Source organism: Urtica dioica, chromosome 7, assembly GCF_054948205.1.
Source record: "Urtica dioica subsp. dioica isolate 48M chromosome 7, U.dioica_male_clone48M_v1_H2, whole genome shotgun sequence".
Lineage (NCBI taxonomy): Eukaryota > Viridiplantae > Streptophyta > Magnoliopsida > Rosales > Urticaceae > Urtica > Urtica dioica.
Window position 1 is genome coordinate 33179183 of NC_142762.1, and position 24095 is coordinate 33203277.

Below are 24095 nucleotides of genomic sequence, written 5' to 3' on the forward strand. Positions count from 1 at the left end.
ATCATTTTTCTTGACTTTTGTCTTTTTCATCAATATTTAACAGTTACCATCCATAAGAGACGCACATTTTACTCACATGATACCTCACCTGGGGGTATAATGGTATTTTTAATGTATTAATATATTTTTATTAAATATTTCCTTACTCTCTCTCTCTCTCTCTCTCTCTCTCTCTCTCTCTCTCTCTCGGAGTTGCTTCTTTGATCGAACCCTAGACCCTATCGATTATCTTCCGTGAAGATTGAATCCCAATACTGGAATCAAATTACTCAACAAAAACCTTTTCTTCTGGTTTCTTTGCGCCTTGAAATCCCATCGATTTCGTGAATTTTGCGGCGAGTCAAACCTTGTCACCTTCGCGGAGCTCCGGTGACGATCTCGCTGCGTCGTACGCAACATCTTTGTCAAGCTTCGAAGCAACCATAATTGGATCCACAGACCCACGGTACTTATGGATAAGCCTATCGCCCCCTGGAATGCCAATTTCGGGCGAGAGCTCGCTCGCCATTGCAATGCTGATGCTGCTCAGTTGTCTCTCTCTCTCTCTCTCTCTCTAGATGAATTCGAATATTCGAGCTATTTTTTATTTGTAAGCAGTTGAGGCTGAATTTGAGCTGGAGAAAGATCGAATAGTCGGCGATTTGGCTTCTATTCGACCGAGTCGGAGATGAAGTTGATTTGTTCGTGTATGTGTCAGGAGAGAGAGAGAGAGAGAGAGAGAGAGAGAGAGAGAGAGAGTGAGAGAGAGAGAGAGATAGAATATTAATAAACAAAATATTGAAAATTAATTCATATATTAAAAATACCATTATACAGCTTAGGTACCGTGTGAGTAAAACGTGCGTCTCTTATGGATGGTAACTGCTAAATATTGACGGAAGGGGCAAAAGTTAAAAAAAATTATAGTTTAGAGTAATTTTTATGGAAAATCGAAGTTGAAGATGTACATTGTTAAACGATCAATGGTTTAGGGGGAATTCTTGTAAATAGTCCTAGTTTTCATGGTCTTTTTTTTTTTAAACCATATGAAATGACAAATATATGTTGAATATACATACTTAAAGAAACTTCTTAATAAATAGTTAAAGCACGTAAAATGATTATTTTGCCCTAAAAATGATCACTAGATTACACACTTGGATTCTAAAAAAATAAAAAAATGATCCAAATACGGTAAAAGCGGGAAGAGTGTGATGTAACTCTAAGGACCGGTATATAAAGCTAGTCATGTACATGTGATCTCGCGGGACTCTATTTTCGGTATTATTGATATCATGTAAAAAATGAAAAGAAAAAAAATCGTATTATGAGATGTATCGGGATTTTTATCCCGAAATCATCTGAGAAATGAAACGGAACCGAGATCCCTGTTTAGGACCATTTAGTACTATTATTTTTAAGTTGTATATTTTTAAATTGTAAATGCAGGAATTTTTCTTTTTTTCTTTTTAATTGCATTCGTGATTAAAATATTAAAAAAATGAGAATCCCGAAACCGCGAAATATGGTGCCAGAAATTCCCAGTAACACAGAAAATGATTCCGAGATTTTTTTATACCATTTTTTACGGTTCCGGAAGTCTCATTTCCCGCGAAATGTAAAATGGGACTAAAAAATCTCATTTCTCGAGTTCGACGTGGTCAACTTTACCTGTATATAAACCTTTAAAAAAAGAAGGGTTTTAATTAAATGTTGCTCCGTTGTACTAAATACTGTGAATTAATCTATAACATAGTTAATAAGGAGCACCTCTCCTTCAACTTGCATCCTGGAGCCGCCAGGAGGCGACACGTGACGGTTTTTTTTTTTTTTTTGGCCCCTGGCCTTTGATTTTTTTTTCGGCCCCTGGCCTTTGATTTTTTTTTTTTTTTTTTTTTCGGCCCTTGCCCTTTGATTTTTTTTTTTCGGCCCCTGGCCTTTGAATTTTTTTTTCCCAACTCTTGTCCTTTAATTTTTTTTCCAACCCTTGGCTTTTGATTTTTTTTTTTTCAACCCTTATCCTTTAAATTTTTTTTCCTCCCTCATCAACATATTTTGTACAGTTTTTTTTCCTCCCTCTCTCATCAATATATTTTGTATAATTTTTTTATGTATATTATAATCATAATTACTAATATTATATTATACTATATTAATAAAATACATTATGTATATGTTTATATATATTATTTGAAAACTATACATAGATTTTATATTAATATAAATATAAGAAACTTTTTTTACTTTTTATTTCTCTATATCTTTTTTTCTTTAATTTTTTTATTTTTTAAACATATTTGACAACGATTTTTCTAGATTTAATTTAATATAATTAAAAGTTTTCAACTTACTCTATTTTACTTATTTTCCTTTTTTACTTAAAAAAAAATAAAAAATTGCTAACTCGCGCATCGCGCGTTTATAAAACTAGTGTTAACACAAGAGAGAATATTATTCATTTATTAGTCATTGATTAATTTAAATAAATAAATAAATAACCATTTAGTCATGAATGTACGATTACACCGGAAAATTACTCCTCGGGATCTGTGATGTTGATTGATATTGAGATTGAGACACGTGGATTAGTGGACGGCTGCTCAATCATTGGGGCCTTTAGGCTCTTGTTTATTTTTAATTTATTTGGAAAAGCGTGGCCTTGAGACCTTTTTAGGTATTATTTATTCCTATGTGGCCATAAGACTCCTGAACGTGAACTTCTTCTTCAACTTCCTTATTTTCCATTTATATAATAACCAAAATATTAAATAAACCTACATAGATGGCCAAGTGTACATTGTAAAAGTTTTTACGCATTTTTCTATCGTACCCTCTTTGCTAAGAAAGTGTGTATATATGGAATTATGGATACATTTCGTGTTCTCTGTACACGTATGCTAGTGTTTCACTCCATAATTAGTATTTAATTGTTAACTTGCGCGATTAAAAAAAATTGTTAACTTGCGGTACATATTTTTGTCTGGGTCATGTACGTGACGTCGCTCTGCTTCATGTAAATATGTGCCTAGCTATCTATCTACATAACATCAAAATATCAATCTATTTTTTGTTCTCTCAATTTTCAATTCGAATGTCAATTGTCTCAACGTAAAGTCATCATAAATATTCACAAGTTATTATCTACATTACATTCTTTAGTGAAATTACTAAATATAAATGTGTTAATAGATTATTGTTTAATTATCTTGTTGATAACAAACTGAACAACTGTTTTATAAAAGAAAAATAATACAACCAAACAAACAGAATAAAAAAAAAATATAGTAGAGGACAAACATAATTGGTAATTCGATATAAAGCACCTAGTTTTTGGGGCGGTTTATTTTTCATGGTGGAAAAAATAATCAAGATGTATAAAGACTCGTACTTTCACACTCCCTCTCAAGCATATGTTTCCTCTAACTGAAGTGCAATCTAAGATCCACTTAGATCATAGATCCATCTCTCTTTTATACAAGCCTCTCTCCGAAAGATTGTCTCAACGAACGAAACACAAACACACACAACGATTATATATATATATATACATATATATATATATATGTTTATGAGGATGGTGTGCACAGAGACTGACAGTGGTGGACCCGGACCCACGTTGAAGGCCCAAGAGGCCTGGCCCCCCCCAAAAAAAAAATTAAGGCTTAAATTTTTTTTTTTTTTTTTTTCTTCCGGCCAAAGTTCAGTTTTGGCCCCCCGCCCCCCCCCCCCCCCCCCTCCTTCCGAGTCTGGATCCGCCACTGGAGACTGAAACATAATTCTCACGCACGGTTGTCGATGAAGAAATCAGAGCTATGATCTGAAGTTGAAGATAAGTCGCTGTGTGTGACAACAACGATTTAGTTGATAATCAAAACCCTAGGAGGGTTTTGTTATCATCAATAACACAATTTTCCAAAAATTAATAGATTGGAAAACCGAATCCGGTCAAATATCCTAGTTTGATTCGCGAAGAAAAGAAGATGTGATCAAGTGACCCTTATATCTTGATCAGTAGTTTCGTAAAGTCTTGAACAGCATCAAGTTTTGCCAAAATAATAAAACTTGCCACAAAGAAATTAACAATTTTCCGATTGAATTTTTTGACAAAATGGAAAAAATGGCCCACATAGCACTAAATAGAGTGCGTCCAACATAAAAACTAAACATTAAGCAACTAAGAGTTCAAGTTTTAGGCAGTAAGTAAAAGCAATGGTATAAAAAACTGTTACAACCCAAACAAAATAAAATGTTCAACAAAAAAAAAATACTTCCTCTCTCTTTTTGCCACCAAAAATAAAATCAAGACAATGCAGGTGTAAGAAGTCTTAGTTGATAGAAAGTAAGAGCTACGTACCACTTGAATATATTCTACTACTAATGAATGCATCTATATGCGCTTATATTGTACTCACGAGTCGAAATGTCATAAATTCTCAAGTGTTTTATTCGTCGTTTAAAAGGTTTTGAGTTAAATAAAATAAAAAAAATTACAGTTCACGCCACGATGAGAATATCTCTTCGCAACGAGATGTTAATAAAAAGGAAAAATTGTACAAAATAACCATTTGAAACTTATTGATTAGCAAAATAGTCAAGGTTTCAACTTTTCAGCAAAATAGCCAAATTTACGTTTTCAAAATTTTTTTGACAGGCAAGATTAAATTTATTGACGATTATTATAAGCAATTTATCACTTTCAAAAAAATTAATCTTTGGTTCAAAATTTTTTTGGAAACCAATTTGTTGCACATTTTGGCTATTTCACTCAATTAAGACAAACTTTGGCTATTTTGCAAATTCATAACTTTAAATTGACTATTTAGCTACATCACCCTAATAAAAAAAAAATTCATTTAAAACTACGCACAGGACTTGTACTTTTTCGATTCCCTCTCATTTTTTTCACTTTCTTATTTTCTCTATTTCCTTATATCTTCTTATTTTATTTTTTCCTTCTTTCTTTTAACTCTTTCCTTATCTTCTTCTTTTCTCCGCCTTTTGTCCCGACCTTCGCCTGAGTTTCGTGCTAAGATTGGTTCTAATCTCTTAGCAAGGATAAAAAGAAAGAAATTGAACGTGAGAGAGAAAAAAAAAGACAGTGATAGAGAGAAAGAGAGAGTAATAGAACATGTTAGAGAGCTCGAGAGATAGAGAGAGTGGTCGGAGGTTTCAAGCTTCTTTTCGGTCTAAGGTGGGTCTTGAATATTTCTTCATCTCTCTTGTTCACATTTGATTCAAGATTCTAGGGTTTGAGATTTTGATGATGGGATTGTTTGCTCTTGAGATTTACCGGTGAGATTAAGTGACGAGGAAGCAGGAAGTGAAGGCCACTCGCCTTGTTCTCTACATATCGAAGTAAATGAAAAACATTGATTATGATTGATTTTAAATCTGATTGGGTTAAATTAGAGGTTTTGTGGATTTGAATCTTGAATCTTCCGATTAATTGTTGGGTCTTGGTTATTGAGTAATGAATTGGTTGATTTCTTGTTTAATTTCGGATTTCATGTTTGGATATTAAGGTTTTGGTCCGAACTAGTTCATGAGTTTTTGCTCAAGTACCTCAGCGCCACTATTTTCATCCTCATCATCGAGCATTTCTTCTATGGGAATTTCAAAGCCAGACGCCACCACTTTGGCTGCGCCGAGATGCTCAACAACCTCCGATACCATATCACGTTATTATTTCTCTCTTCCGGTCTCTCATAACACTCTCCGTGCACACATGCTTGACCATCTCATCCGTTTGTTTGTTTTGCACTCACTACTACAAAATACCTATTAGAAGTCGCTATATTTGCGTCGCATACATTTTTGAGCGACGCATAACAGTATTTTTTGGAGCTCGTTTGACGTGGAAAAGATTAAAATTAAGGTATTTTAATTTGATTGGGCCACGTGGCCTTGCGTCGCTCAAAAAGCAAGCGTCGCTCGGTTTTTGAGCGACGCCAGGCCACGTGGCATGGGGCGTCGCTCGGTTTTTGAGCGACGCCAGATCCACGTGACGTGGCGTCGCTTAAAAAGCGAGCGACGCCCCATGCCACGTGGCCTGGCGTATTTTAAAAAAAAAGATTTCTGGAGTCGCTCAATTTTTGAGCGACTCCAGAAATCTTTTTTTTTAATATTTAAAAAATACGCCAGTGACGTGGCGTCGCTCAAAAAGCGAGCGACACCCCCCCCCCCCCCCCCCCCCCCCCCCCCCCCCCCAAACAGTTATCACTTCATCTTCTTATTCGACATTTTCTCTCCAAAAACCCCAAAATCCTCCATTGAAACCCATCTCCACCACCATTACACATCTCCACCGACCACCTCCACCACCATTACACATCTTTAGCACTTTACTCCGGCCGGCGTCGTGGTTTTGGTGAACGTTTTCAGTCGTGACGCACGGGTAAGAGATTAGTTTTAGGGTTTTTTTAGGTTTTTTTTGTTTTTATTTTTTTTATTTCATGATGTTATGGGTAAAGATTCTTAGGTTTTTTTTATTGATTTCGGTGTGAAGGATGTACATTTGTTGTTATTTACCGCCGTCCATTTTGATCTTCTTCATCATGCTATTCCGAGAAGCAAGAACGTCGCGAGCCATCAAGGTGCCGGCTCGAGAAAGAATCACCGGGAGAGAGAGAACACACAAAACGGGGAGTCGGAATCTCACAGAGATTTGGTGAGAAAATCAAACCCGAGTTGGATTTTTGGAAATCTAGGGTTTTGCTCTTAGATTGAGAATTTTGATTTCTGGTTGGGATTTGTAAAATTAAAGTGGATTTGATATGGATTAGTAACCGAATAGTATTGATTTGCGCTTGGAATTGTGAATTGAAACCATTTGTTTGAGTTTCTCATGAATTTTGGACGAGATTTTAAATTTAGGGTTTATGAATGTTTGAAATTGGGGGTTCTTAATTTTGAATATGATATAGAGATTCTGAGATTATTTTTATTTTTTAAATATTAAAAAAAAAAAAAATTTGGAGTCGCTCAATTTTTGAGCGACTCCAAACTGGCGTCGCTCAATTTTTGAGCGACGCCAGTCTGACAGTCGCTCAATTTTTGAGCGACTCCAAACTGGCGTCGCTCAATTTTTGAGCGACGCCAGCCTGGAATCGCTCAAAAATTGAGCGACTCTAAAAACCTGGCGTCGCTCAATTTTTGAGCGACTCCAGGATGGCGTCGCTCAGTTTTTGAGCGACGCCAGTCTGACTCCAGGTTATTAAGCGTCACAAATAAAAAGAGCGACGCCCAATTAAAAAAACCCGCCAATCCAACGTGGCGCTTACGTGGAGCGTCGCTCGGTCATAAGCGACGCCCAAACCTTTGGGCGTCACTAACATATGCATCGCTCAAAAAGCGACGCCCAAAATATAACGCGTCGCTTTTTGAGCGACTCTAAAAGGGTATTTTGTAGTAGTGACTACTAACCCAATCTATTTGTTTTAAAGACTATTTATCTTATCTCGTGCTCTTCTTATCTCACCAGTTGTGGTATCGCATCCATGAGTTGCTAGCCGTGTTGACAGAGCTCAATATTGGTGCCGATAATTTTTTGATGAAAAAGTCTCAGAGTTGAAATTGCCTTGGTTGACGATTGACGCTTTGTTAAATTAGGTTCCAATCTTTTGATTGTAGGTTATACTCTCCTAATTTAATAGTATATAAATTAAATTAGGTTTTATTATGTATATAGTCATATTTACAGTTTCACATTGCTATATAACCAATGTTTCGTAAATCTTAGGTAAATAGTATCCATGTATTTACACGTGTAAATTGACGTAAATATACTCCGCTATTTTATTGCAATGAAATGGCAAATCATGAATCTCATGCTATGTGTGTGACTATTTATCTAAATTTTACGAAATCTTGACTATATAACAATTTTAAACGTTTCAGTTGGTTAGTTACCTAATTTTTTATTAAATTAATACCACAACTTGTTGTGTATTTATTGGTTAAATATGTTAAGGGATGAAAATAAGGGCAGGTGATCCTCTTTCTATGAAGAATTTTATTGTGTGTGTTCAAAGTAGAGTAAACTAGTTGAAGACTTCAAGTAAAGAAGGCAAGGCCCGGATCTTTGAAGTGCATTGATCGGCAGTTAAAAAAGAGTTGCTTCCGTCGTGGAAATTTTTCCGAGACAAGGATGAAGCTCGTCGTGGTGAAAACAAATTTAACTTTTTCGCAACAAGAAGATTTTCCATGGTGAAAACTTTCCACGAGATATTGGATTCCACGGCGATGGAGATATCCATTTATTTTACTAGTTTGACTCTCACATTTTCTTCCTTGTTCGTCTTCCAGGATGGTTGCTAAAGCCCTTATACTCTACCTCTCAGTCTATAATTATATAACTTGCTGATTAAGGTTATCCAGTGCGCCGTTGTCTCGACTTACTATTGTTGCACGAGTTCAGTGATTGTTAATAAAAAGGTTAGTAAACTAAAATAAAAAATATTTTATGTGCATAATATATTCTGCAACTTATAAGAAAGTTGGGAACTATTCTTAGCCCTATTCTAGTATTCTTAGCCCTGCACTTGTCAATTTGAACAACGGATAATATAATGTTATATATCACGTCTTCATATAACTATACGTCTATACCAAACATAAAATAATAAAGAATTCATGTATACCCGTCATTTTTATATATACCCTGCATGGATCCTATATTATACTTTCCTTTAAAACATATATTTATCCGAACACATACGAACACCTGTCCTCTAAGAGAACAAAATGCAAAGCACTATGCAAAGCAGATCCGAATATGATTTTCTTCATAGTATTTTTTTAAATTTTACAACTATACAAACTATGACTTCGACGGCTCGTACAATATGAAATATAATAACTTTATTAGACAAACCTCAATGCGACGCCATTAACAATCATCAGAAATTGAGAATTAGCTTAAACTGATCAACTCACCACACCGAATATCATTCCAATAAAAAATATATAACCAGACAAAAACAAAACAAAACAAAACAAAAAATACAATATGTCCCTCTAAATCATTGTAGTTGAATTAGGGCCGGCCCTAGCTAGCTAGGAACCCTATTTTTTTTATACAGCTCATATTTCTGACGAAATTCAGACCACGTCAATAATCTCACCAAACCCCTTCATTGCCTCTTTCCCAATAATTCCATATCACAGTTTCTCTATCAGCTTCTACTCCATGGCTATTGTTATTATAATTATTATTACTACATTGATAACAAACTTCATCCCTCAAAAAACCATATCTTTCTTTGCTCAATAGCCCCAAACCCTAGCACTACCATATTAGTATCAAACATGCCTAATTACTACAAATCCAAAAATCTCACAAAAAGAATAACATTCTTGATCACATTCACACTACTAAACCTAATACTAGTCTCCGGCGCTGGCGACGATGATTCCACGGCCGCGGACCTCCTCATAAAGTTCAAAGCCTCTCTGACAAACTCGGGAGCGCTCAACGACTGGGCCGATCCCACGCTGGGCCCGCTATGCTCCGGAAACACGAGCCGGTGGACGGGCCTCAAGTGCTGGAAGGGGAAACTCCGCGGGCTGAGGCTCGAGGGAATGGGCCTCGCGGGCTCCATCGACCTCGAAACCCTGGCGCGGGTCCCGGGCCTGTACAGCCTCGGCCTGACCAACAACAGCTTCGAAGGGCCAGTCCCGGAGCTGAGGAGGCTCGCCGGAATCAGGGCTCTGTACCTCTCCGGAAACCGATTCTCCGGCGAGATTCCCCGGGACGCCTTCGAGGGAATGAAGTATCTTAAGAAGATTGGCCTCGGAAATAACGGATTTGTTGGGAAACTGCCTGAGTCGCTGGCGGGGCTGGAAAAGCTTATGGAGCTGAAAGTGGATGGGAATGGGTTTGAGGGAAATATTCCGAATTTTCCGACGCGGGATTGGAAGGTCTTGAGCTTCGCCGGGAACCGTTTCTCTGGGAGGATTCCGGCGAGCTTCAGCAACGTTAACCAAAGCGCGTTCCTTGGTAAGTAAAAAAAATGTGCTTTAGATTTTATGTCACCATGATATTAATTTAGATCGATATGTAGTTTTTAGTTATAATTTTCTAACCTAATTGGTAACGATGTAGTCAGAAATGGATTGACAAGACAGTTTATGTCGATAAAAATTAAAAACTACTATCTTGGGTTTGAGTAAAAAAATAATGACGTTCTTCGCAAGTTATATTTACCACGATTTGAATATTTTTGCACTTTTATATTAGTTTTATTTAAGAGTTAAATTTCAACTTGGAGAAGCCTTTTAATAATGATCTGAAGGTTATTATTTAAATTTTGCCCCTGTGGTAATGACAGGACAAGTATACTAAACGAGCTACGGAACTACGTTTTCATTAATTAGATAAATTCGTTTTGGCTACAGAAAATAAAAAATCATTTTAAGTGTTTGGTTTTTGTGTAATACTCCCGTCGAAATATGTAAAATGAGTTCGAGTATGAAGATAAAAGAAATTGAGATGTTCATATCGTATTTACAGCATCAAATTTTATTACTCCTAGATTGAAGAAAAGAAAATAATAAATATAAATATATATATATATATATATATTATTAGTGATAAATGCAGATCCTATTATTAGAAGTAATAGATCTTGGGTAAAATGGAAAATATCATATGTATTCCGAAATCAAATTACAATCTTAGGATGTGCTCATTGTTTATTATTTGATTAATATATGTAGTTACAATTTAGAAATTTGTAAGTAATTAAGCCACTTTAAACATGTAACTTTGGATCTAGCTTATGTTTGACAATTTTTAGTGATATAGCCAAATGGCTTATGTGGCAATAATTAAAGTCTGATTTGCCCTTATTTCTTAACAAATTCGTCACTTTCTCTCTCCTATTTTTTTTCAAATAATTTTTTTTGCATCAAAACTTCAAAAATAAATAAGTTTGTCCATTTTTAAGCTTTGTAAAATCCAAATTAACTCTTAATTTTATGTTCAAAAGATATGGTTAAATAAAATTAGTAACAAATATTTTTTATTCTATTAAAACTTATGTAATAAAATTAATTCACAAAATAAAAATAGCACATCAATTAATTTTATTATTTTTAGCATTAAGTACAAATGAATTTTAGAGTTTTCTCAACTCAACAGTCAACAAAATCAATTAACGTGGTTAAAATAAACAAAATAATGATTCATTAAATTATAAATAATAAAAAAAAATGTGAGAATGAACTACTATCGGATTCGGACCGAACCAGACATCTCATCTTACCACATATTAAAGAGTCTAGTCCTTCGATCACAATTAATTTTTTTTTCTGCAGTAAAAAAATCCATGATTGGACTTCAAAATTAAGTTAATATATATACTTAAATAATGAGCAGCATTAAAGTTCTTTGATATCATATTACTGATGATTATGTAATTGCACGCACGTTTTATAACTAACTAAACATTGACTTCGTAGCCAGCAACAAGTTGGTGTATATGTTTTGCTTCACCACCATTAATATTCCCTAAAAATAATATTAAAGTACACACCACCTGTCTATATTTATATGTTTATTGCACACGTAAAGGTCTAAAGAAAGTTATGAGAGAATTTTGACGAACATTTATATTTATATATATATATATATATATATATATATATATATATATATATATATATATATATATCTGATTAAGTCACCTAGAAGTAGCAATGATAATCTAAGTCATAACTTCATGCATGGACATGAATTTTATGATGCAAGCAAGCTTCTATACTTCAACTCATAGAGTTATTATGAATAAACAGTGGCCATTGTTAAAACTAAAGGTTCATTAAGTATATAATCATATTTATACGTTGAGATTGTTATTTTAGCTAACGTTTAATAAATAGTCACACTTACGTATTCACATGCTTAAACTGACGTAAATACTTCATCATTTTATTTCAATGAAAAGGTAAATCAGGAATATCACGTCATGTTTGTGGTTATTTGACAAATATTATTGAACGTTGGCTATATAACAATCTCAAACGTCTAATTTGGATAGTTACCTAATTTTTTGTAAAACTAATCAGTACATAATTATACATTTACATTTACAATTTTGAATTCTTATTCTTAGTAAATACAGTTTTTTTTAATTATAACATCTAAAACTTTTCTTTTATCATCAAAATCCATTAGTTATTTATAATTAAAAAAACTATGACCAAAACAAAACACAGTTATTTATTGACATGTTTGTCAATAAACACAATTATTTATCGACAGATTTGTAAAAAAAAAAATGGTTATAATTTTGAAATTAGAAATAATTAATTTTTGGTGTATATATTTTTTTTACAAGACTTTATATATATTAATTGATTATGTATAGGGAACAAAGGTTTATGTGGAGCTCCTCTTGGGCCTTGCAAGTCCTCAAACAAGGGCATCACAATAGTCATCATTGCACTATCCGTGTTAACGCTGATGTCTGCTATCACACTGATGGCCTGCCTCAAGGCCCGCCATTCCCGGGCCCAAATATCCGAAACCAAGCTGGGGCCACAAACAAAAGTGTACAAAAGATTCACTTTCCGGGGAGACAATAAAGCCCAATCTCCCGATCGGTACGACAAGGAAGGGAAAAAAGTGGAGAAGAGCAATTTGCACTTCACGAGAAGCAGCGGAGAGAGGTTTGAGTTGGAAGACTTGTTGAGGGCTTCTGCGGATGTTTTGGGGAGTGGGAGTTTTGGGTCTTCCTACAAGGCTGCTCTCTTTACTGGGCCGGCCTTGGTCGTCAAGAGGTTTAGGTGTGTGAGTAATGTGGGCCGAGAAGGCTTTCAGGCCCATATGAGCAGGATCGGCAAGTTGGCCCACCCAAATGTCCTCCCCATCGTAGCTTACTATTACACAAAAGAAGAGAAGCTTTTGATTTCCAACTTTGTAGAGAACGGAAGCTTGGCTAGTCATCTCCATGGTAAATCACTATTCTTGCCTCTTATTACTCATAAGCAATATATGCTCCATGCGTTGCTGCGGAATAATTAATATATTTTAGTCTGGAGGAAGAAATATACTAAGACATGTTCAAAAATATTTTAAGTTTGAAAAAAAATGTATTTAGAGTTTTTTGAAGACATGTTTACCTTTCTACTCAAAAAATCAGTACGAATGAACACTATTTGTATTTAAGGTCTAATCTCTTTTTTTTTTCCTTTTAAAAAAATGTTCATTGAGACCCTTCCTCTGCTTTATATATATATATATATATATATATGGTAGTGTTCCAATGGATTGTCAAACATGATTATCCATCAAATGTGCACTTCATTTTCCCATCAAATTTGATTTGCTTGTTACATTTTTCATTTTTGTAAAAAACTTATCATAAGGTCATATCGGCGGTATCGAAGAGAATCACTAACAAACTCGGTCTTAAACAAAAAGTTGTAACATTTTATTTTGTCATTTTTATTTGTTAATGTCATGCAAGTTTAGAGAGAAAATTTGCGTCACCGTGTACAATAATTATTTTTATGTATTAAATTAAGCAATTTTTATATTGTTTATATGATTGTTAAATTGATTGTGATTTGAACAGGTAACCGGGCAGTGGGACAAAAGGGATTAGATTGGGCAACACGGCTAAAAATAATAAAAGGAGTTTCAAAAGGGTTGATGTATTTGTACAGAGAATTTGCGGATCTTAGCCTCCCACATGGCCATCTTAAGTCGTCTAACGTCCTCCTCGACGGCGAACTCAATCCTCTCCTCGCCGACTATGCCTTAGCGCCTCTCGTCTCTGCCCGCCAATTCTTGGCCGCCCACAAGTCCCCCGAATCATCACAACGCGATCGTGTCACCAAAAAAACTGATGTATGGAGTCTCGGCATACTCATCTTAGAGCTCCTAACAGGTATGACTGTATTTAATTATCTAAGTTATATTTATAGTCATCTAATTGACAAAGAAAATGAAATTAACCATTTGAAACTCCAACTCTTGTAATACACAAAATTTTCAAATTTCTTAGAAAACTAGCATAATTTAACAACAACAATAAAGCCTTATAGATTTTAAAATTTAATAAACTAGTGCACCCAAATAACTAGCTCAGTATAAAATTCCAAATCTCTAATAAATTTGCCAAGATGATAATTATTTTGTGGTATTCCATCGTAAGTTATTCTTTGGTCTTGACACTAAAGTGATATTTCATAAAGACATAAATTATACTAAGGGTACATCCAATAAAAAAAAATATTAAATTAATAATTAAAATTGCAGGGAAATTCCCGGCAAACTATTTGGCGCCGATAAACGATCGAGGGTCGGGGGACCTAGCGGGGTGGGTGAAGTCGGTGGTGAAAGAGGAGTGGAACGGAGAGTTGTTCGACAAGGAGATGGGTGGTACCAAAAACGCGCAAGGTCAAATGTATAAGCTTCTCAAGATCGGAATGTGTTGCTGCGACCCTGTTGTCGATCAGCGCTGGGACTGTCTGCTCGCCACCGATAGGATCGACGAGCTCCGTGAGAGAGACAATGTTGTCGGGGATGAGACCGACTATGTGTCCGATTGGGATGTTTACCACTCTTCTTCCGCGCTCTCTAGTTATGCTGATTTCTCTCATTCAATTAAGAAGGTTTGACTATGTCCATAAGAATAATGTTTAGAGGACTTCTTTTGTATGTATGAGATATTTTGAGGGAGGGGTTGCACAAAGATATGTGTTCTTTTGGTACTTATTTTTATCGTGAATTTTGTGTGATTTCTCTTGTTCATTAATTATTTTTTTATGCTAAGAAGAGATCATAGTGCCAGGGATTTCAACTGCATTTTTTACAATGGGACAGTTCTTCTCAAATTTATCCACCAACATATGAAGAGAAATTTAAAGTGTGGCTACTGGTCATCCACATGATAAAATTCTTTACACAATGGCAAGAGCATTGTAGCTTTGTTCAAACTTAAATTTGAGTGACTTATTTTATAAAGTTACACAATAATATTGGTGTGTATATTGTGTCATATTTACCTTTTAAGATGATGAAGCATAGAGCTTCTCACATTTCTAACCTTACGTTTTTGTTTATCATTTTTTACAATTTCAACCAAACCATACCTGCATATCTAGTTTGAAAAAGGCTTGTTACTATGAGCTTATTACTAATGACGACAATATACATCATCAATAATGCTTATTATTAATTGAAGGTGATATATAAATCTACAACGGTTCATTTGTGTCCTTGTATTGTTCGAGGAAATTGTATTATAAGTTCTAACTAAAGATATTTAAATTCATAAATTCTTTAACCGGGTATGTAAACTTGCTTTGATTCGAGCGGGATCTTAGATAAAATATGTGCATGTGTTTATAATGATTAGTTACAAATGATTTAATGAATAAGCTTTGAAAGTTTTACCATGCTTGTGATGTTCAATGATCTTTTGAAATCCATATATCACATGTTCTCACATATTATATGTTTACCATTTGATTTTAGTTTTAGTTTTTGATGCATTTGCTACAATGGAAGAGTTCTTCTTAATAGTCGACGTATTGCAGTTATCAAATTTGTACGAAAACATTTGAAGTTACCTTTAAACGTCAAATAAGTGCTTGATTTCAATTGTTCCTCTTGGTCATTCACCTATAAAAGTCCATACACAATGAATGAGAAGATTTGAGTTACATATTTTATAAAACCATATCATTAAGGGTTATTAAGCTATATAGCCACACGGATATAGTGGATTGAAATATAGCCCACATTTGGTTAATTTCTTGTAAATAGCCAAGTAAACTTATTAACAGATTAATAAAATACTTATTTAACACAATCAAACATATATTTTAGGTAGTTAATAGGCTGCTACGTATGCAAGTTGGCTATTTAAAAAGTATTTACCAAAGGTTGGCTAATTTACAATTCCTATAGTTTAGGTGGCTTACGTAGCCAATTTTTTGTATCATTAATTGTTTAGCATTTGTAATATATAGTATCATATTCGACCTTTTTACACGATGAAATATATAACTTTTCACCTTTCTAACATTATTTTTTTATATCGCTATTTACAATTTGATGCAGCGGGAATTTTTTTGTATGAGATAAATGGACTACGATTCGACGCACAAATACTCCATTGAAGAACCTTCCTTCACCTATTGATTCGCTCACGAATACTAGGTCTCGGGCATCAAATCGGGTCCTCACAAGAACACACGAACTTGAGGATAAAAATACAAAGATTTTAATTTTTTTTTTTCATTCATAATCTATCTTCTTTTTTTTTTTTTTTTGGGAGAAACACTCAAGTTTCAAATTTTCATTTCATCAAAAATCTATCTATTATAAAATAGGTGCTCAAGATTTATAGATGCATCAAGAGACTTTTCATAATCCAAAACTGAATATTAATACATCAAATTAAATCTACTTAACACAATAATAAAAGCTATAATTAAATAAATCGAGAAGAACACAAAACGTCATTTTGAAAGCCTAAACGTCCGAATTGGTCTTAAAACCTGAGACCTCACGATGTGAGTCTTGTTTACTAGGTCGATTACACTAAGAAAACACTACTCTTTTGTCTGTTTCTGTGATCCCAACATTCTGAAAATTGTAGCCCAGTTTGCCCTGCATCATTCTCCCCGGGTTTGACACAATTCGTCCTCGAATTCAACGTATTCTTAGGTGGTGCGAGTGAAGAATGACAATCTTGATGAAATAAAAAATACTCAATTCAACCTCGAATAAATAAGACACGTCAACGAAAATTATATCACCTCCATCGGATTGATTGATTAGTGGAGAAAGAGATATCTTCGTGTCTTCCTCATATTTGTCAAAGATCAGCCCTTCGAAGATCGGATCATCAAATATTGGCTCGTTGATGTTATATTTGTGGAAGATTGATTCATCGTTGAATTCCTCATCATGGAATTCCTCGTCATATATTGGATCACCCAATGGCTAAAAAAAATGTTCTTCATATTCACTATCGTCATTGAACACGTATGACATAGGGTAGTCTTCAACGAATCCGGTACAAAGTTGCATGATTCACGATCGTTTTCTGCTCTGATACCAACTGATGCAGGGGGATGTGGTGGAAAGGATAAATAATCACGACCTTTGATTCGCACAAGAATACCGGTCAATGATTCTTCCAAAACCTGTTGATTCGTTAGACTACGAATACCAGATAAAGGGCATCTCAATTTCGTTGATTCACAAAGAATACCAAAAGAAGGGTTTTTTTTAGAGAACTCTCTTTTTTTCATTAAACAAAATCTATCTATTATAAAATAGGTGCTCAAGATTTATAGATGCATCAAGAGACTTTTCATAATCCAAAACTGAATATTAATACATCAAATTAAATCTACTTAACACAATAATAAAAGCTATAATTAAATAAATCGAGAAGAACACAAAACGTCATTTTGAAAGCCTAAACGTCCGAATTGGTCTTAAAACCTGAGACCTCACTATGTGAGTCTTGTTTACTAGGTCGATTACACTAAGAAAACACTACTCTTTTGTCTGTTTCTGTGATCCCAACATTCTGAAAATTGTAGCCCAGTTTGCCCTGCATCATTCTCCCCGGGTTTGACACAATTCGTCCTCGAATTCAACGTATTCTTAGGTGGTGCGAGTGAAGAATGACAATCTTGATGAAATAAAAAATACTCAATTCAACCTCGAATAAATAAGACACGTCAACGAAAATTATATCACCTCCATCGGATTGATTGATCAGTGGAGAAAGAGATATCTTCGTGTCTTCCTCATATTTGTCAAAGATCAGCCCTTCGAAGATCGGATCATCAAATATTGGCTCGTTGATGTTATATTTGTGGAAGATTGATTCATCGTTGAATTCCTCATCATGGAATTCCTCGTCATATATTGGATCACCCAATGGCTAAAAAAAATGTTCTTCATATTCACTATCGTCATTGAACACGTATGACATAGGGTAGTCTTCAACGAATCTGGTACAAAGTTGCATGATTCACGATCGTTTTCTGCTCTGATACCAACTGATGCAGGGGGATGTGGTGGAAAGGATAAATAATCACGACCTTTGATTCGCACAAGAATACCGGTCAATGATTCTTCCAAAACCTGTTGATTCGTTAGACTACGAATACCAGATAAAGGGCATCTCAATTTCGTTGATTCACAAAGAATACCAAAAGAAGGGTTTTTTTTAGAGAACTCTCTTTTTTTCATTAAACAAAATCTATCTATTATAAAATAGGTGCTCAAGATTTATAGATGCATCAAGAGACTTTTCATAATCCAAAACTGAATATTAATACATCAAATTAAATCTACTTAACACAATAATAAAAGCTATAATTAAATAAATCGAGAAGAACACAAAACGTCATTTTGAAAGCCTAAACGTCCGAATTGGTCTTAAAACCTGAGACCTCACTATGTGAGTCTTGTTTACTAGGTCGATTACACTAAGAAAACACTACTCTTTTGTCTGTTTCTGTGATCCCAACATTCTGAAAATTGTAGCCCAGTTTGCCCTGCATCATTCTCCCCGGGTTTGACACAATTCGTCCTCGAATTCAACGTATTCTTAGGTGGTGCGAGTGAAGAATGACAATCTTGATGAAATAAAAAATACTCAATTCAACCTCGAATAAATAAGACACGTCAACGAAAATTATATCACCTCCATCGGATTGATTGATCAGTGGAGAAAGAGATATCTTCGTGTCTTCCTCATATTTGTCAATGATCAGCCCTTCGAAGATCGGATCATCAAATATTGGCTCGTTGATGTTATATTTGTGGAAGATTGATTCATCGTTGAATTCCTCATCATGGAATTCCTCGTCATATATTGGATCACCCAATGGCTAAAAAAAATGTTCTTCATATTCACTATCGTCATTGAACACGTATGACATAGGGTAGTCTTCAACGAATCCGGTACAAAGTTGCATGATTCACGATCGTTTTCTGCTCTGATACCAACTGATGCAGGGGGATGTGGTGGAAAGGATAAATAATCACGACCTTTGATTCGCACAAGAATACCGGTCAATGATTCTTCCAAAACCTGTTGATTCGTTAGACTACGAATACCAGATAAAGGGCATCTCAATTTCGTTGATTCACAAAGAATACCAAAAGAAGGGTTTTTTTTAGAGAACTCTCTTTTTTTCATTAAACAAAATCTATCTATTATAAAATAGGTGCTCAAGATTTATAGATGCATCAAGAGACTTTTCATAATCCAAAACTGAATATTAATACATCAAATTAAATCTACTTAACACAATAATAAAAGCTATAATTAAATAAATCGAGAAGAACACAAAACGTCATTTTGAAAGCCTAAACGTCCGAATTGGTCTTAAAACCTGAGACCTCACTATGTGAGTCTTGTTTACTAGGTCGATTACACTAAGAAAACACTACTCTTTTGTCTGTTTCTGTGATCCCAACATTCTGAAAATTGTAGCCCAGTTTGCCCTGCATCATTCTCCCCGGGTTTGACACAATTCGTCCTCGAATTCAACGTATTCTTAGGTGGTGCGAGTGAAGAATGACAATCTTGATGAAATAAAAAATACTCAATTCAACCTCGAATAAATAAGACACGTCAACGAAAATTATATCACCTCCATCGGATTGATTGATTAGTGGAGAAAGAGATATCTTCGTGTCTTCCTCATATTTGTCAAAGATCAGCCCTTCGAAGATCGGATCATCAAATATTGGCTCGTTGATGTTATATTTGTGGAAGATTGATTCATCGTTGAATTCCTCATCATGGAATTCCTCGTCATATATTGGATCACCCAATGGCTAAAAAAAATGTTCTTCATATTCACTATCGTCATTGAACACGTATGACATAGGGTAGTCTTCAACGAATCCGGTACAAAGTTGCATGATTCACGATCGTTTTCTGCTCTGATACCAACTGATGCAGGGGGATGTGGTGGAAAGGATAAATAATCACGACCTTTGATTCGCACAAGAATACCGGTCAATGATTCTTCCAAAACCTGTTGATTCGTTAGACTACGAATACCAGATAAAGGGCATCTCAATTTCGTTGATTCACAAAGAATACCAAAAGAAGGGTTTTTTTTAGAGAACTCTCTTTTTTTCATTAAACAAAATCTATCTATTATAAAATAGGTGCTCAAGATTTATAGATGCATCAAGAGACTTTTCATAATCCAAAACTGAATATTAATACATCAAATTAAATCTACTTAACACAATAATAAAAGCTATAATTAAATAAATCGAGAAGAACACAAAACGTCATTTTGAAAGCCTAAACGTCCGAATTGGTCTTAAAACCTGAGACCTCACTATGTGAGTCTTGTTTACTAGGTCGATTACACTAAGAAAACACTACTCTTTTGTCTGTTTCTGTGATCCCAACATTCTGAAAATTGTAGCCCAGTTTGCCCTGCATCATTCTCCCCGGGTTTGACACAATTCGTCCTCGAATTCAACGTATTCTTAGGTGGTGCGAGTGAAGAATGACAATCTTGATGAAATAAAAAATACTCAATTCAACCTCGAATAAATAAGACACGTCAACGAAAATTATATCACCTCCATCGGATTGATTGATCAGTGGAGAAAGAGATATCTTCGTGTCTTCCTCATATTTGTCAAAGATCAGCCCTTCGAAGATCGGATCATCAAATATTGGCTCGTTGATGTTATATTTGTGGAAGATTGATTCATCGTTGAATTCCTCATCATGGAATTCCTCGTCATATATTGGATCACCCAATGGCTAAAAAAAATGTTCTTCATATTCACTATCGTCATTGAACACGTATGACATAGGGTAGTCTTCATCAACGAATCCGGTACAAAGTTGCATGATTCACGATCGTTTTCTGCTCTGATACCAACTGATGCAGGGGGATGTGGTGGAAAGGATAAATAATCACGACCTTTGATTCGCACAAGAATACCGGTCAATGATTCTTCCAAAACCTGTTGATTCGTTAGACTACGAATACCAGATAAAGGGCATCTCAATTTCGTTGATTCACAAAGAATACCAAAAGAAGGGTTTTTTTTAGAGAACTCTCTTTTTTTCATTAAACAAAATCTATCTATTATAAAATAGGTGCTCAAGATTTATAGATGCATCAAGAGACTTTTCATAATCCAAAACTGAATATTAATACATCAAATTAAATCTACTTAACACAATAATAAAAGCTATAATTAAATAAATCGAGAAGAACACAAAACGTCATTTTGAAAGCCTAAACGTCCGAATTGGTCTTAAAACCTGAGACCTCACGATGTGAGTCTTGTTTACTAGGTCGATTACACTAAGAAAACACTACTCTTTTGTCTGTTTCTGTGATCCCAACATTCTGAAAATTGTAGCCCAGTTTGCCCTGCATCATTCTCCCCGGGTTTGACACAATTCGTCCTCGAATTCAACGTATTCTTAGGTGGTGCGAGTGAAGAATGACAATCTTGATGAAATAAAAAATACTCAATTCAACCTCGAATAAATAAGACACGTCAACGAAAATTATATCACCTCCATCGGATTGATTGATTAGTGGAGAAAGAGATATCTTCGTGTCTTCCTCATATTTGTCAAAGATCAGCCCTTCGAAGATCGGATCATCAAATATTGGCTCGTTGATGTTATATTTGTGGAAGATTGATTCATCGTTGAATTCCTCATCATGGAATTCCTCGTCATATATTGGATCACCCAATGGCTAAAAAAAATGTTCTTCATATTCACTATCGTCATTGAACACGTATGACATAGGGTAGTCTTCAACGAATCCGGTACAAAGTTGCATGATTCACGATCGTTTTCTGCTCTGATACCAACTGATGCAGGGGGATGTGGTGGAAAGGATAAATAATCACGACCTTTGATTCGCACAAGAATACCGGTCAATGATTCTTCCAAAACCTGTTGATTCGTTAGACTACGAATACCAGATAAAGGGCATCTCAATTTCGTTGATTCACAAAGAATACCAAAAGAAGGGTTTTTTTTAGAGAACTCTCTTTTTTTCATTAAACAAAATCTATCTATTATAAAATAGGTGCTCAAGATTTATAGATGCATCAAGAGACTTTTCATAATCCAAAACTGAATATTAATACATCAAATTAAATCTACTTAACACAATAATAAAAGCTATAATTAAATAAATCGAGAAGAACACAAAACGTCATTTTGAAAGCCTAAACGTCCGAATTGGTCTTAAAACCTGAGACCTCACTATGTGAGTCTTGTTTACTAGGTCGATTACACTAAGAAAACACTACTCTTTTGTCTGTTTCTGTGATCCCAACATTCTGAAAATTGTAGCCCAGTTTGCCCTGCATCATTCTCCCCGGGTTTGACACAATTCGTCCTCGAATTCAACGTATTCTTAGGTGGTGCGAGTGAAGAATGACAATCTTGATGAAATAAAAAATACTCAATTCAACCTCGAATAAATAAGACACGTCAACGAAAATTATATCACCTCCATCGGATTGATTGATCAGTGGAGAAAGAGATATCTTCGTGTCTTCCTCATATTTGTCAAAGATCAGCCCTTCGAAGATCGGATCATCAAATATTGGCTCGTTGATGTTATATTTGTGGAAGATTGATTCATCGTTGAATTCCTCATCATGGAATTCCTCGTCATATATTGGATCACCCAATGGCTAAAAAAAATGTTCTTCATATTCACTATCGTCATTGAACACGTATGACATAGGGTAGTCTTCAACGAATCCGGTACAAAGTTGCATGATTCACGATCGTTTTCTGCTCTGATACCAACTGATGCAGGGGGATGTGGTGGAAAGGATAAATAATCACGACCTTTGATTCGCACAAGAATACCGGTCAATGATTCTTCCAAAACCTGTTGATTCGTTAGACTACGAATACCAGATAAAGGGCATCTCAATTTCGTTGATTCACAAAGAATACCAAAAGAAGGGTTTTTTTTAGAGAACTCTCTTTTTTTCATTAAACAAAATCTATCTATTATAAAATAGGTGCTCAAGATTTATAGATGCATCAAGAGACTTTTCATAATCCAAAACTGAATATTAATACATCAAATTAAATCTACTTAACACAATAATAAAAGCTATAATTAAATAAATCGAGAAGAACACAAAACGTCATTTTGAAAGCCTAAACGTCCGAATTGGTCTTAAAACCTGAGACCTCACGATGTGAGTCTTGTTTACTAGGTCGATTACACTAAGAAAACACTACTCTTTTGTCTGTTTCTGTGATCCCAACATTCTGAAAATTGTAGCCCAGTTTGCCCTGCATCATTCTCCCCGGGTTTGACACAATTCGTCCTCGAATTCAACGTATTCTTAGGTGGTGCGAGTGAAGAATGACAATCTTGATGAAATAAAAAATACTCAATTCAACCTCGAATAAATAAGACACGTCAACGAAAATTATATCACCTCCATCGGATTGATTGATCAGTGGAGAAAGAGATATCTTCGTGTCTTCCTCATATTTGTCAAAGATCAGCCCTTCGAAGATCGGATCATCAAATATTGGCTCGTTGATGTCATATTTGTGGAAGATTGATTCATCGTTGAATTCCTCATCATGGAATTCCTCGTCATATATTGGATCACCCAATGGCTAAAAAAAATGTTCTTCATATTCACTATCGTCATTGAACACGTATGACATAGGGTAGTCTTCAACGAATCCGGTACAAAGTTGCATGATTCACGATCGTTTTCGGCTCTGATACCAACTGATGCAGGGGGATGTGGTGGAAAGGATAAATAATCACGACCTTTGATTCGCACAAGAATACCGGTCAATGATTCTTCCAAAACCTGTTGATTCGTTAGACTACGAATACCAGATAAAGGGCATCTCAATTTCGTTGATTCACAAAGAATACCAAAAGAAGGGTTTTTTTTAGAGAACTCTCTTTTTTTCATTAAACAAAATCTATCTATTATAAAATAGGTGCTCAAGATTTATAGATGCATCAAGAGACTTTTCATAATCCAAAACTGAATATTAATACATCAAATTAAATCTACTTAACACAATAATAAAAGCTATAATTAAATAAATCGAGAAGAACACAAAACG

The 24095-nt window shown here is 34.9% G+C and overlaps 1 protein-coding gene across 1 annotated transcript; it reads left to right on the plus strand.

Annotated features, from left to right (window-relative positions):
• Positions 1–9285: 9285 nt before the first annotated feature.
• Positions 9286–14724, plus strand: LOC149390917 (Leucine-rich repeat protein kinase family protein). Its single transcript, XM_089619889.1, has 4 exons — positions 9286–9976; positions 12348–12932; positions 13557–13871; positions 14243–14724. The coding sequence occupies exons 1-4, from the start codon at positions 9286–9288 to the stop codon at positions 14602–14604; spliced, it is 1953 nt and encodes a 650-aa protein (XP_089476015.1). The 3' UTR covers positions 14605–14724.
• Positions 14725–24095: the final 9371 nt, after the last annotated feature.

Excerpts from the sequence above, each read along its gene's own strand:
- LOC149390917 (XM_089619889.1), top strand. The coding sequence starts at position 9,286 with ATGCCTAATTACTACAAATCCAAAAATCTCACAAAAAGAATAACATTC. Across the intron at positions 9,977-12,347 it reads TAACCAAAGCGCGTTCCTTG|GGAACAAAGGTTTATGTGGA; the intron begins GTAAGTAAAAAA and ends GATTATGTATAG. Across the intron at positions 13,872-14,242 it reads CATCTTAGAGCTCCTAACAG|GGAAATTCCCGGCAAACTAT; the intron begins GTATGACTGTAT and ends TTAAAATTGCAG.